The 15,658-nt window shown below is 37.1% G+C and overlaps 2 protein-coding genes across 2 annotated transcripts; one reads left to right on the top strand and one right to left on the bottom strand.

Moving 5' to 3' along the window:
- The first annotated feature begins 229 nt into the window (after positions 1 to 229).
- Positions 230 to 2,439, top strand: LOC124412478. Its single transcript, XM_046892367.1, has 3 exons — positions 230 to 482; positions 1,321 to 1,488; positions 1,748 to 2,439. The coding sequence occupies exons 1-3, from the start codon at positions 404 to 406 to the stop codon at positions 1,948 to 1,950; spliced, it is 450 nt and encodes a 149-aa protein (XP_046748323.1). The 5' UTR covers positions 230 to 403; the 3' UTR covers positions 1,951 to 2,439.
- Positions 1,866 to 13,659, bottom strand: LOC124412476. The gene is made up of 5 exons (XM_046892364.1): positions 13,436 to 13,659; positions 4,147 to 4,264; positions 3,573 to 3,647; positions 3,300 to 3,500; positions 1,866 to 3,026 (listed from the first exon to the last, which is right to left on the bottom strand). The coding sequence occupies exons 1-5, from the start codon at positions 13,442 to 13,444 to the stop codon at positions 2,809 to 2,811; spliced, it is 621 nt and encodes a 206-aa protein (XP_046748320.1). The 5' UTR covers positions 13,445 to 13,659; the 3' UTR covers positions 1,866 to 2,808.
- Positions 13,660 to 15,658: the final 1,999 nt, after the last annotated feature.

Raw genomic sequence — 15,658 nt, 5'->3', positions numbered from 1 at the left:
AGGTATAACTAACAATTAGCTAACTCACAATACAGTAATGAAACGTCTTTTTGGTGCCATACGGAATTGACACATTAATCATTGATTAACGTGGAATCGGATCGAGAGGAATGTCTTTTCGTCATAATGGTCAAATAAGCATACAGTATACAGATTTCCGAAGTATTATACGATGTCCGGTAACAAATAGTAGCACGATGCAAAGTGAAAGGAGCTAGGACAGCAGTGGGAGCAGAACACAGCTGAGCAGTGTAGAATTGACAGGAGTGACTGGTTCTTCAAGAATTTCTCAGTTTTGATACAAGATGGCTGATCGTTAAGGAAATCATACGAAGGTCTCGCCGTTTCGCACTCAGCTGCAGTCTTTGGGTGCCAAAATATTGTTGAAATCCGATTCGAGACAATGGCGTCCAAAAAACTGACTCCGATTTTCACTCTAACGATTATACTCTGTGCCACTTTCCTTCCACATACTGTCGAAGGTAAGTTATCCAATATGGCGCCGTTTTATATCCGGATTCAAACTTTCACCGGATTTTGTTCGAACTTAATAAATGTCACGGTTCGATTTTTGCTCTTGATTTTTAAGCAATTGTTATTGACCGGTAACTAATGCTCATCACGCTAGTAATTTTCTCACGAGTCGATTGCGTTAAGTGCATTCTTGCACGTGTAATTTCTGATAGATTCCGGCCGATTTGTTATTGTCCGGGTAGCCATCAGGCTGATGCATATAAATGAAGCGCAAGTAATTATTTTTTTCCAAAATCTTACACGAACTTGATATATATAAACGAAAGAAAGATTCTACATTTCTCTAGGATTATTCTAATGCAATGGTTTCATTTATAAGTTTCAAGTTTCTTAATATTATGGGTGACATGTATCAATCGCATGGATCTCGATGGGAAAAAGAGTTGTTTTTTGTTTCATAAATTTTATAAAGTCAGTGTCTCGTTGTAATTTATACGTTCCAAGATACTCATTTGCTTGGCCTGCCATGAAAACCCGGTGATATTATTATAAACGAAGACTGACGAATTATGAAATTCAGTTTACTCTTAAGAAAAATGACTCACGTTTGCTTTGTGGAGAATCAGAGACTCTGACTGTTCAAGGAATTACATCAACTTTTTCATCATCAATCGATCACTATCGATCAATAAAGTAAACTTCAGCGTTTCTGAAAGTCCGAATCATATGTAACAACTGGAATTTCCCAGCTTATCAGGAACTCTCGATACTCTCTTGAAATTGTTTCACAACGTTCCAGTAAAGTATGAAGTATGATTGAAATTATACGAAATGTTTTCTGCAAAGGTATTCTCAAAAGGTGCGTGCAGTGCAGATCGAGAGGTGAATTGGGCTCCTGCAAGGACAAATTCACGATGAATGCTACGCAGATTGCCGAAGAGCACGGAGTGGAGGCGGTTCCATGTGCCTCCGGATGGTGCGGAAAAATAATCGAGAGTCAAAGTCTCAACAACGGTACGTTGCATGATTTACACGCATATCGATTGAACCATGAACATAAGTTTATCAAAATCTGAACCATGCATTACAAGCAAATTTTTGTTCCGCAAGATTTTATGTCGTAAATTATTGAACACTAGTGGAATTTCCGTTAGCCCGCAGGTGATTTGGCATTTGAAGAACGGTAAAATTCCCGAAAATTAGTATAATGGAAGCGTCAAACGTCGGTAAGACACCGAACGTGTAAATCTAATTTCCAAACTACTTTCGACAGAATATGGAATAGCGACACAACGAATGTGCCTTCAGCGTGGCCCAGACGACTATGAGGAACGTTGTGCGAACACAATTTGGAACTACAAGAAGGTCTACATGTGTTTTTGCCTTGGAGATCTCTGTAATGCCTCAACGAGAACAACTTTGCCCAGCATTATTTTGCTAACCGTAATTGGTTTTGTGGGAAGGTGGTTTATTTGACGGTTATACATACCAAGATAATCGTGGCCATATAATAAAGTTTTGCAGTCACAGAAAAGAAGTACTTTTAATTAGGACTTTCGAACTGTTGCACGGTGATAAAAGTGACCGCGTATAATGTACAAGACAAGATTAATCGACGTCCTTCTGCGTGAGGGAAAAGAAATTTAAAATTCACAGTGTGAATCTGATATATTTTAGAGTACCAGGTGATCGGTTTGGTAATGAAAAATACTCGATCATTTATGGCGGTAAAATTTCTTACCGTTTGGATCATTTAGAATAAAATCACTTCCCGGAAATGTATAATTATGTTTAATTGGCTACATGGTTATATAATTTGGGCAGTATAAATATGTAGTATGCTCCACTTAAATATAAATACCTACATATATACTGTATTGCGAAAAACTATGCATGAATTATGTGTATATTTTAATCAGTATAGTTTATAGCATTTATAAATAATGAACTGTGTATATTAATGTTGCAAAATATCATCGTATTTCGAATGAATTGTTAATTTTGTACAATGAATAAGTCTATAATGTAATTGATAATTATACTTATAATACTCATTCCTCTGTGTACTGCAATTTATATTTTATACATATAATACAAAGTACTGGAGAAGTACCCAGCGATTTTATAACTGGGCACTTAAACTTGTATCGTGTATATTGTATTACAGATCTACCTGACTGGGAAAATTTGTGCATAAAACAATTCAGTGTTAAAATAAAATCGAAGACGGTTAAGTACGAAGTAGCGAAAATTTAGTCAAGATGGATGCTGGAGCATTGTAATGTAAGACACGAGAAATGCTTTCTCACGTCCTTCGTTGATCATTTAATGTAATCAATGACTACGTTTCATTACTTTTCTGTAAAACGGGGATTCTGGCCTCAGGCTGCTAAGGACGTGACCGTGCAGTCCGTTGATCCTTCGTTCTTCCTGATTTCTGAGCAAGGCTCGTGCGTGAGGATAATCATCGTAGAAAAGCTCTCCTCGGCCGTAAATGTACTTCACAGCCAACATTGCTTCCTCTCCTGTTAGCAGCAGGGGATCCGGATGATCTGCGGTAAAAATGTCACAAACTTGTACAATTAATAAACATGAAATAATTGCATAATACGAAATTTTGCTAGTTGAAACTAGTTGCAGAAAAGTCTTCGTCGGTTGATTGTATTTTTTGAAAACCGAATTTAAAGAACGAAAATTTTGTTTTATTCAGATATTTGAGTATATAGTATAAGGTATGAAATTATCTTTGATCGAGAGACTGAATTTCTTTCTGAAAAATTATCGATCATAATTAATACGATATAGTGAGAATCTGATCTCTGTACCAAGCCCGTTAGAAAAATCCGGAGTTACGTGATCCTGAGAGCTGTATCCCAGGTCGTTGATGTCGATGGGTGGCAAGAAAACGCCGATGGGCCAAAGGGCCTCGGCATTTCCCGGTGATATCGTCCTTTCGCGCAAGGATCTCTCCGGAGAAGGGACTCGATCGAACTGCTGAACTTCCTCCAGAGGCGTCGTTCTTATTCCTGGAAAATACTTGGGTGTTATTTCCTCGTCAGCCAAATAACATCTTTCGCAATTCGTCGCAGATTACGTACCGAATTGCCTTGAACTTCGTTCACCATTTCTCCGTCCTACCGAGAGAAAGGACTTTTGCGCCACTGTGGTACCTGCTAGGAAATTGTACACAATCAACTGATTTACGAACTGACAGAATTATGAGGAATAAACAGAATCTCGTAAGCTTGTTCAAGTTGTTCGAATCCTAACGTGACATTTTTTTAAATCATTTAAATTAGCTTTTGAAATTCTATTTGAATTCTTTTTCTTTTCAATATTGTGTAATTCTCAATCTCGAAATCCTGTAGATAAGTACCCTGGAGTATTTGGAAATTGCATGAATTTTTTTTCTAACTTTATACTAGTTGTCGAAATCTCATAAAATCTAACAAAATCATTGGAAATCATACGAATTGTTTTTTTAAATCGGTCGAAACTGTCGGGGGGAATTGAAAATCCGCGGGAAATTTGAAAAAATATTGAAACCCTGACAGAAAGAACTGGCAATAGAAATGGTGAAAAAAATCAATCACAGGAATGCAATTTTGAGTGAAATTGGCCGTGACACGATTTCAATGATTATTCATATCGTCATGAGAATGCAATTATTACCATGAGTAGTGAGTCCATGTTCATAGCTGTGAGGTGGAGAGACGAATTTGACGTGTATACTTGCAAGAGGAGCGGCTTGAAGCGTCATTGCAGTCGTCAGCAGGACGAGAACCTTCAGCTGTAAATAAAGTGACGACAAAGGAAAAGAAACAGAATTACAAACACAATAGAATGAAAAAATCTGCATGCGTAGTGTAGGTATACATATATAATAATACAAGTAGGTGTATTATGTTGAAATACCGCGCGTATAACTCACAGATGAATAATTGTCAAAAGAAGGTGGTAGGTACGGAGTGAACCTTGAGATTGAAACGCGCGGTGGACATTCGTTTAATTTAAACAACAACATCGATAGCTGCAGATAAACCTTTCGACGCGTGAAACCGAGCCTTAAGCTTGCGGTTTGTAGTTCAGTTCCCCGTCTGTTATCTATCGAGGCATCGAATATGGGTCACAATCCAACTGTTGCACTGCACGATCAGTGATTTGCATAATTTAATAGCTGTTCGATAAGTCGTGGGCTTACAACTTGTCGGCGATTATTAATATACGCGAGACGTTTATTCGGTGCATCGAAAGAGACTAAAGCATTTATTTCATTAAAGTAGTTGTGAAAGAATTTTTATTCAGACGAAACGACGTTGACGTTACGAGTAAAGAAAATGACTAATCGCACGTATTTGTAACGAATATTTGGATTATATACGTCTGATTTCATAATTATTGCGATTGTCACTTTGCAATGGTGCGTCATCTGGTGGGAAAAAATCAAACTAATGCAATCAGGCTGAAAACTGACCATTGATCATATTTTTTCTCGTTTGGATAGCAGAACAGGTGTATTATTGATTACGATTCATTAATTTATGTGACATAAGTAATTTGAAAACCCAAGAATTACCATTTGCCTCCATGAAAATGAAAAACTTAGGTTATGTGGTGACAAAATGGCGCCCACAACCAGGCTTTGACGTCATGAGGACATTCTCCAATATCGATGTATATGAGTAGTTTTTTCCTGTCTAAAGAAGCGACGATTTGATTGATCGATAATTGATTTTTATTTATTGTTGATCCTCTCATTTCTTCGATAATTCTATCAATTTTCCAATATTAATTAATTCTAATTCGATAGGCGACTTACGATACCAACTATCAATTAACAAACTTATTTGCTCCGATTCCATTAAAATTAAAATACATCGTCCACAATCTATACACAATTCCGAACTTAACTTGTCGGACCTTGCTCTGATTTCACGCCATTTAGTAGCACCTTCAGTTTGAAAAGTTGATTTATGACTTGCGCTTCCCTCGATAAAATTGTTACACGTATATCACCTTCGATCCACACATGCATATTCGCATTCGGATTGATCTAGTCTGTTCGATTCAATTAGCCTCGAGTTTTCGCAGCAGATTAGAGTTGATTCGTTTTTTCTTCTTGTTCCGAATTCTCCACCACCTCCAAGCTGTTTTCTTTAAACTAAAGGCTCGCTCTCAAAAGCTTCTCGCCTTTTTACAATCCTGAATTCGATTCCTGGATTCAAACCAATCGTTAAGACGATATTTTTTGTTTATACGTAAGGTAAGGTAAAGAATGAGCGTAAACCGTTCGCAAGTTTGTTTCGCCACATCGAACGTAAAATTATAATCTCGAGGCTGCATTATATAATAAACTTATCTTGGTCACTTTTTGCAATTACGTACGTAATTCAGAACACTGCAGAGCAGTGCAGTTCTGCTCTAGCCACATACCACAGGCGCTCTCAACCGCGAACAGAATTTTTTCTTTTTCAGTGCGTCTTCGCCAATACCTTCATACGATTAGACTGCAGGGTTAACGTCGAGTGAAAAGTGGATTTTTCGTGGATTTTTCGATGCAGCGAGAATAACACTTTGGAATTTAGGATCTAGGAACCAGCGAAATATTTCTAACAAATCACGTCACATATATAATTATTATCTATAATTTGAACTAGCGAGTGAAAAATGACGATGCAATTGAATGTGAATTGGCGTAATATCGAAAAGTAAGATGAAGGAATAATTTTCACAGATTACGGAATACCGCACGGAGGAAGACTTGAGCGGTGATGCAGAGCTGCAGTATTCAGAAATTAGAACGAGGGAGTTACGGAGTAGAAAGATTTACGAGTGGAAAGGAAACGAAAGCAACATTGTGCGATAGTTGGCCGCTTCAATTAAACTGACCTGTCAATAAATTCATGAAAGCAGCTGCGGGTTACAGAAATCGGTGTTGTCACATCGCCGTGGCGTTTATATAAATTATTATACCCGTCGAAGATAGCGAGGCGAGGATAACATAGAGTTCTTCTAAAAAGAGATTGCAGAATCGCAATAACCAGCTCTGTTTATACATACACACATCTGGTCCAGGTAATGTGCAACAATCGGGCATTGTGCTGAATTATTGTTACACAAAGGCGTAAAGCCTAAGCCTTCGGTATACCTCGTTATATACAATGCAACCACCCTAATTCTCGATGACTTGCAAGTAAAGATTTGTCAAATGAATTACGCCGCATTATCTCTCGGTTCATTGTTCGTCGTTTCTCGCAATGTCAGATTACACGTAACGAGAGCGTGAAAGAAATGTAGAAAGAAAAGATTGTGGAACGCTGCTCATTCGCAAGGATGGCGTATCTTTTGTCGTAAACAATTAAGGCACTTTCATTGGCCGATAATTGCGTAAGCTTGACAATTCGGTTATAGTCAGATAATAATTTATCGAAAGAAAAGAAATAAAATAAAGGGCGAAATACGATCGACTGCTTTGTCGGTATTTCATCTTTTTCTATAGCAGATCATTATAGACTTAAATTTAAACTAAAATGTACATTGAAAACTTAGTTGGAGGAAGAAAGGCATGAGAGGTCTACTCACGTTTTTCTTAAATAAATAAATAAATAAATTTCCTACCAACCACCCAGTTTAGATTTTGGGTAAGGATAATGATTTTCTTGATAAATAATAAGTTCATCACCTGCAAATTATTACAAGGATCGATCAATTGGAGAAAAATATTTGTCTTCGACAATTTGCAGGAGATTCATTTATGAATGTCGTAAAAACATTTTTCATCACTATCTGAAAAATCGCATAAGAATTCTCGGTGAAAAAGTAGTAGAACAATGTAATTTTTTTTAACATTGTTAACGAAAGCTGATATTCACGATCGAAGTTCAAAGTTTCTGAATTTCTCAGCCACAGTTGCATTTTTAAAGCTTTTGTTTTGTCATGTTTGTGTTTCAACACATTTCGGACTTGACTGTACGTCTCACGTACCCTTAAAACTACTCAGGAATTATGTCTCTAGCCGATCGGATGGTCAAAACCGATATAAAACTTGCAAAGTTTAATTTTATACTTAATTATCTCATTAATTCGAATAAGTTCGAACAAGCTAGCGATTCAGATCCGGTTCAACAAATCAGAAATGCATAAATGTCTGCAACGTGTACGGCGTTTCCAGTTTCGACGCGTGTCAGTTCAGATCTGACCCTTGTAAACCGGTCGAAGCAATATGGCTATAAGGTATGCACGAGTGCATGATACATATATGTTATATACTAGGTGTACACCTATCGCAAGGTGAGTGCGCATTGCGTCACTTATAACATGATATGTGAATATGTGGTTTGCTTATCACAACACGCACTCGAATTTTTCACGCTCCAAAGAATACGACGGTTATATAAATCAAATTTTAATCTTTACATATTGAAAATCAGAGATAGCTTACATCAGTGATCCAAATTTTTCTTTCATTCAATTATTCTTTTTTTTTATTATAGAGTTTCTGTGAAATTCAACTTAAAACATTTGAACCTGAGCCAAAATCAAAGCTTTTCCAATCGACACGTTGAAATTCTAAATTTCGTCTAATCTATTCCTCTTTATGAATTGTTCGAAAGTATATTATCTATGTAATTTTTCAATGTTCAATGTAGATATGGAAAAGCATTTCATCCTGATCTCGTGGACTAGATTTACCAAGACTTTTCACCACTATAGAGATCTTCAAGAAATTGGTTTGAGGAGGCTGAGAAATCCTTGGCACCTTACGCAGGAGTGGCGGTTGAACCTTTCCTCAAATTGAGTCACGCACACTCAAGGTTGATGGAGTTTTTATAAAATTTCAATTTAAACTCGCGTATTATACGTGCCTATATTTTATATCCAGCGTGCAGATAGCATCTCGATTTCACGAGTCTCGCCTCTTTGCCTTCCCTTTTTTTTTTTTTTAACAATCGTAAATGCAGTACGATCGGCTTCAGATTTCTCATTAGCATAACCCATAGAAATACGACGGAAATTACAACAGGGTTTAAAGTCGATTCGAAATTTTTGTTACAACGTATACGATTATATCTAATTAAAATAAAATAAAATAAAATTGCACACTTATAATGAGCAAAGACCTAATCAAATTTGCGGATAGAATAAAAAAAGTTGTAAAAAGCAATACAGTACGTGTTACATATATTATGCATGCACGCAGGATATACATGAATGTGCACAGCTCACAAGTGTTGTACCGCATATATCACTGCGCATACGAAAGATACATGGAGGCACTTTATACTTCTATGGATGTTACACCAATACCGTTGCAAATTTATTGAAGAACTGTAAGTATACGTAAGATGTGAAGCAACAGTCACGTGAATTGGCCATGCAACGAACTGCGCAAGGTTCACGTGCAACTTCCAACCTATATGGCATAATATTTTATCGACTCTTCAGACTTCGGGACTGATGTTTTTTTCGACCAGGTTCACTACGAAATTAAGAAAGTCCCTGCAGAAATTTCGTGCAAATTTTCACTGGATTCAGTTTTTCGGAGAATAAGTGGTTAAAAAATGCTGAATTTTATCAGAATCCATTTTTTCAGATCACTTTCTACCTTTATCTCAGTTGAATCGGAGTAAAATGATCCAGCACGTAATGTCAGGATGTTCCTGTATAAACCGTTAGTTTTTCTAACAGCAAAAAGATCCGTGCGCCTGAAGCAGGCAACCGGAGTTACAGCTCGTGCTTAGGTCGAGCATTGCATCGCATTACCTATATATTTTCTCATTATTGCCTTTAATGATTGTCCAAATTCAATTTTTCATAATTTCCACATTTTTTAATACTCAGGTTATTTTGAAAAATAATGTTTGACGTTTGCTGTAACTCCGGTTGCCTGCTTCAGGCGCTCGGATCGTTTCGCTGTTAGAAAAACTCACGGTATAACGATTTGTGGTTGAGAATATATGTATCCGTATTATACAGATGCGAGCGAAGCGTGCGATATGTATAATGCACGGGGAAGCGGGATTACATTAATGATTTCGCCATATACGACGGGGACTAGTAAACTAGACGGTCTGTGTTGGCTCGGTCATAGATCGCATGAAAGTCATTGTACTTTGTTAGATCAGGCAAGCGTCACAATAACGTTCAAGAGACGTGAAACAGACGTAAGTTTTTTGGCGTTTCACAAAACGTCAGCTGCGAGATTTAATTCCTTGCTATCCAGCTTTCAGCAATTATAATCAATCCTCGTGTTACATTGGCTGACAGTCGAACAATTGCCAATTGGCATCCATGATATTGCAGAATAATTGCTGTTTCGAGATTACATGTTTTAACACTCGCTTGTTAGTTGTCGGTTGTCTTTCTTGCCTCGAGAAGAGACTGAAATGTAAAAACTGGTTCGCTGCACAGAGCTGATTACTAAGTTTAATACAAAATTTCGTAATTTACTTCGCGGAACTAACACCTACGCATTAGATTCCTTCAGCACGTACGACTCTACATTCGCAGATGATAAATCCTGCTACAGATCCACTTACGACTGTATGCGCGAATGTAATTGCGGCACCATTTTCCTGCTGCGTAGCTTGAGCAGTTGAAGAGGCTTTAAAAATGAAAAAAAATTCACTAGGGCTGTAAGAACCATTTTTTTGTTTAAAAAACGTTTTTTTCCTGCTTCATTTTTTTGAGAAATTCGTCGGCCAGTTTTGAGAAAAAATGTTCACTAAGACGTTCAAAGCGATTTCATGCAGCCTTACAGAAAGTATATAATTCAAGAATGGGGGATAAAAATGAAACAAACAAATTCCGAGAGCGAGCGTTATATGTATTGAGTTCAAGGGTTAAACCAGTTTTCTCTTGGGATTGGCTTGAAACGTGATACTGCATGCTTGTCAGTCTGGCGGAGAACAATGCAACCGTGAACCACGTGCGTAGAATACATTGCATTATCACGATAAACCTAAAATGCATTACTTGCTACACCAAACTCACTGCAGGAGTGTAATGTGCAGATACGAGCTGGTGGCTACAAACTCGAAGATATGCCTACTAGATAAACTCAGTTCCGGGTTCTTAACTACATAAGCTTGTAACTTCGGTGAGTAATTGCCTCGGTATTTGTTCGTTCGCAGAAAAATTCACTCGGTTCATGTAAGCCCAACGGATTTTATCTGATATTGTATAAAAACGAGTTTCTGCGCTGGAAATTATCCTCCAAAAATACCTCCAAATATAATATTTCCATTATACTCAAGTTTTTTAGAAAATAAATAAAATAAACTATCACCATTCATCTCTGGATCATCAACAATTACAATGATATTTAGTAATTTATTCTACAATCTTTAAACTTGCTTAGAGAACATAAATTTTTACTGAAAAATACTTTATAGCTACCTATAATATTTATTTTCAGTAATTGTACTTAATTTGAAAAAAAGTCTTTCATTAGGCTCTCGATCAAAATTTTTCTTCTTCGAAGGTTTCGAAAACAAGTCGCTTGCATTTTTCAAATACAAAATATTCTAATTACGTTTAACAATTGAACGCATACTTCCGTAATTGCGTAGATGTATATTCATAGTCAATTATAGTACGTCAAGTGCCAGGCTGACATTCTGTATTATAGCCGCAGGGTTGTTCCATTTACAGCTATCTGAGACAAGGGCAATCAGATTATTCAATTGACTTTGTTTTGTCCAATTTTCTATCCATCGCTATTTGATAACCTGTCATTTTTCTCCCTTTCATACCCTTTTTAGACATTTCTAAAATCTCTTCATCCATTAGGACTAAATGTATACAACGAGGCCCATTTATCAATAAGTGCTTCTGTTTTTCGATTGCAATAAATTGAGAATAATCTTTTTCACACCGGAAAACGAATTTTCCTTTCAAATCTTTTCAAGAATGACCCAGAAAAGAATAAATATATGTGGTTTGTTTTAGGTTTTGGATTGTTAGATCTAATTAGATCCAAATTTCGACTTTATCTGATTTGATCATATACCATGTCTAGATCTGATTATATAGCTGAGGTCTAATTATATCTATACTTGCTTTTATCAGATCTATGTATAAATTAAATATGGTTTGATCAGACAAGATAGAGATATGATTTGAATCTACTTAGTTCTAATCAAATCTATAACAACGAGTAAATCAAATCATATCTATTCGAATGAAGTTTCGTTTTCATCTCTAACTATTTTGAGCTACAAAACAGTTTTTCAGTTATTTCAGCGGTTCCTCTGCACGTTTCGTCCTATGTTCATCATTATTCAAATGTCGATGACAGAAAATCTTTTTTTGCAAAAACTATACTTCGAAGACAAGTAATTAGTCTGATTCTAAGTTCAATCAATTGCCTTATACCTACAGGCCTGATACTATACTTCAATACAGTGATTTAGTAATGAAAATTTTCTGGTGCAAGGTCTGGTAAGCGATAGCCAGGTCTGATTTCATTGTCAGTAGGTAAGTCAGTCGTTCGTGGAGTCCAAAAAAAAGTAATCGAAACAAAACGATCAGGAGTGAATCGTCATGGTCAAATCAATAATCTATAAGTGAGCCTAACAAGTTGAGGCTGAACAGGTACAATTCACTCCAGAGCCTTGAGTGACTGGATCTCAAACATTGCATGCCATTTCTACGATCCTTGCAGTTGAACTGGTTTGCGCCCTAAAAAGTAACGACATAGCTTCAACAATGTTCATAAATAAAAGTGTCCAACTGCAAGAGATAGAAAAGATAATACACCGGTTTTTCTCTGTTGCAGCAGTAATTTGTCCGACAATAAACATTCGCCATAAGTCAGTAGCAATTAGGGGCCATTACTCTGTGCACATTGCAGCCAAACTCTTACTCGCAATTTGCGAAAACGTTTAAACACGGCTGAAGCAAAATTGCAACGAACGATTGGGAGTTCGCTAATTGAAATAATCCCAACATTTACGCCGGCAAGTGTGACACGAATTATAGGTATGATTATTGTCGGGCCCAGAATTGCGTGCAGACAGACCTGGGCAAGCCTCGAGACAGTGTGTAAAATGCGTCTAACACACTTTCGCCTTCCGTTCACCGAAGACTCGTTGTGTTTCAAACAATCTCATCACCCGTTGCAACTCATACCCAACGTGGGAAAAATTGCATAATTGCCGGTGGCTAATTCTTCGAAGAACACTGTCACGGCTATACGAAGTCACTATTTGCACTACATTTATGTCACTACAGCCCACTTGTGCAGAAATTAATGCTAACTGTATGTTGACAGTCCTTCGATTAATTGGTTGCTTGTCACTATCGGTTTGTTCTTACTTGCATCTCACTTGGAGTAAATTTTGATTTTTCGTTAAAATCACAGATCGCAAACCATTTTTAAATACTGAAAATTTAACACCTTACCGTAGTTATATTTATCTACAGCAGTGGAGCCTTTGTATAATGTTGTTGTTTTGTCTCATCAATGATGAATTGTACAGAATAGTGATATAACGATTGCATCGGATATGAACTGAGACAATTTTTATTTTGAATTTTTCACACCGTGCGAACGTTTCTTAACGTCGAACATTTTTATCAATTTTTATTCAACTTGTTAGAATTAGTGTATAAACGAATAAGTCAACAAGCTTCATAAATCATGACAGACCTTTTAATGGCACTTCAAGTCAGATCAATTACGATGCATATCAAGCTTCTGTAGATTGAGCTGTCAAATAATTACGCGCTAAGTCATTTAAACTGATTGATAATCCAGCCTCAAGTCACACGCGAAAAGCACTCTAGGAGTCGAGAAAATCTTCATAAATTCGTTAAAAAGCGAGGGTTTTTACAAACGGATAAACTCAGTTTTGCTTGACTCGAAGAGCTGATACATCGCAGTCATTTCGAATAAACACGCCACAGTGAAACGGTTGAATAATGGGTTTTTAAGAAACTTATTACCGATCAGACTTACCGTGATCATACCGTTGCAGTTTTTGTAGAACCGATAAAAGCAGATTATAATCCAAGGCTCGAACGTCGGAGCGGAAATCACCGAATTAACGGATACTCACGAATCGCGGTTGAGGTGTGTTCGATGTCACAGGATCAGTTCGGAACTGATCCAGTTCTCGTATCGTGGGAGAATGCCGTTTGCACTTTGCTGTTTGCTATGGCAGAGGAGCTCCCGTCTGGTGTATATCGCATTCAGTTATACTCATCCAGCCCCTTGGCTACCTTCTACCTTGGACTTAGAGGGGGGGAAGCCCACCTGGGCCTGATTTGCGAAGGACTGTAGGGACCACTGCATGACTTTCATATCGGAGCGATCCTTCAATATTGCAAGGATAATTGCAAGATTCGATCTGTCAAACACCACCGTGAAAAAACTGAGACTTGAAAGCCAACGAGAAGGAGTCTAGATTCAAATTTGCTCTCTTCGCGTTAGATTTATAACTTCCTGGAATGGAATAAATAAATTCGAGTGAAACTTACTTCCAATTACTTAAAACACAGAACTAGGCTGTCTAAATTACCTAATTCAGAAATTACGACAGACTGTATTATAATCGAGTTGGTATAATTACGATGAAGGCATTCCAAGCATCCACGCGTACGAGTTTGCGTTACAGTTCTTTCAACATCGAGCTCGTATTAGCGGGGATTATGAAGGCGATCAAATTTAATTACAACTTCACTCTGGTATCTGTCTGTCTACAGAGAACGAAGATATTACCTCATAACAGCTGACAATGAATCCGATCAGTAATAACTAAATCAGCTCTTTAAGTGTTATTATGTTGTGATCCCCGTTGTATCAGTCCTTAATTATCACTAGCGTCAGTTGTTTTTTTTTTTCATTTTCATTCAACCAGCTGCTGGTCACGACCCACAAATATTTCGGGTAATTAACTCATGCTCAAGCTCATAAGAAAACTCAAAGGCTCCGGACAAATTGGTTCACCGAAGATTAATCGAAGTCGCATGTAATACAGGCGTCAGAATGCTGATTTGTAAGTGTTTCTATTTTCTATAATGCATTTGTTTGTGAAAGTAGGAGCCTATCAGTTTGAAATAAGTTCTTTGTCTGTGGATATTCATGAAATTCATCCAAAACTATCACCTGATTACGTTTTGTTATAGTCATGCTCTTGTCTCGACGGTTTTTTTCTTTGAAGTCGGTTCCCAGTGCTGAGAAAAATACGAGAACCAGTTCCTACAGCATTTCCGTGATCGATGCTCCGAAATTAGGATCCTGAAAGTCTTGATTCCACAACGACGAATGAAGGTGGACCAGTGTCGTGTGGAGTAGACTGCAAGTATAGTTGTTGGACTTTCCAGTTGACTCAACCAGTTTTGGACGCGTCTTTTTGTCAGCGTAGAGTGATGAATGATATGCCAGTAGGTGTGCAGTGGAAGTAAATGAAACAATGCTGTGAATCTGTATCCTGGAGTGGCCGATATCTTGAATATTATTTGTTACATTTTCCTTTATGCGATATATTCCAGAAAACACTAAAATGCAGAAGACAATATAACAAAATGTTAGGTGAGACGAGACGTTCACATTTTTGGGGGGATTATCAAGAGTTCTTAATTTTTACATCTTTTCATGCGTTTGCCATAAGGAAAAGGGTCGATCATATAATTTACCGTGAAGGAATTTTTATTACAATCGAATATTTTACACTCATAAAGCCTCCGGCGTGAATACTGAAGACCAATCGACAAAGCAATTTCGCAATCTAATTTAATTATGGCGATAATCGTACCTTCAATAGGAGAGAATGATTATTCTTCCAATCAGAACTGACAATAGGCATAATTCAGGCTACTTGAGTAATTGGATATAAGGTGGTATTATACAACATCTACGTACGGATATCATTGAAATATCCAGTTACTGATTGCCTATTAATATAATTAATCGATCGTAAACATAAATTTTTTTAAATCTCTAGCTTTTTTCTGTATATTTACGTGTCAACGGTTACGATTATCATAGGAGTCAGTATGCAAGCTAGACATGCGAATAAACTTATCAAAGATTAATCTTGACGGATTAGGTCAAATCTTTTTTCAAACCTCCCCCTTCAATTTATGTCAGTCCATCGCACAGATGTTCGAGAAGTTGCATTCGTGCAGGCGAAATTAATACGAGATAAACGATTTTCTCTGGTTCTATTATGTGTCTTGT

The sequence above is a fragment of the Diprion similis genome, chromosome 11 (assembly GCF_021155765.1).
Source record: "Diprion similis isolate iyDipSimi1 chromosome 11, iyDipSimi1.1, whole genome shotgun sequence".
NCBI classification, from domain to species: Eukaryota; Metazoa; Arthropoda; class Insecta; order Hymenoptera; family Diprionidae; genus Diprion; species Diprion similis.
Note: the sequence above shows the minus strand (reverse complement) of the source record. Positions and strands in the feature narration are given on the sequence as shown.

Bases quoted from the DNA above. Each gene is read 5' to 3' on its own strand.
- LOC124412478 (XM_046892367.1), top strand. From the start codon at position 404: ATGGCGTCCAAAAAACTGACTCCGATTTTCACTCTAACGATTATACTC. The intron at 483-1,320 runs GTAAGTTATCCA...TTTTCTGCAAAG, and splicing joins CCTTCCACATACTGTCGAAG to GTATTCTCAAAAGGTGCGTG. The intron at 1,489-1,747 runs GTACGTTGCATG...TACTTTCGACAG, and splicing joins GAGTCAAAGTCTCAACAACG to AATATGGAATAGCGACACAA.
- LOC124412476 (XM_046892364.1), bottom strand. The intron at 3,648-4,146 runs GTAATAATTGCA...ACAATTTCCTAG, and splicing joins ACATGGACTCACTACTCATG to CAGGTACCACAGTGGCGCAA. The intron at 3,027-3,299 runs GTACAGAGATCA...TTTTTACCGCAG, and splicing joins GGATTTTTCTAACGGGCTTG to ATCATCCGGATCCCCTGCTG.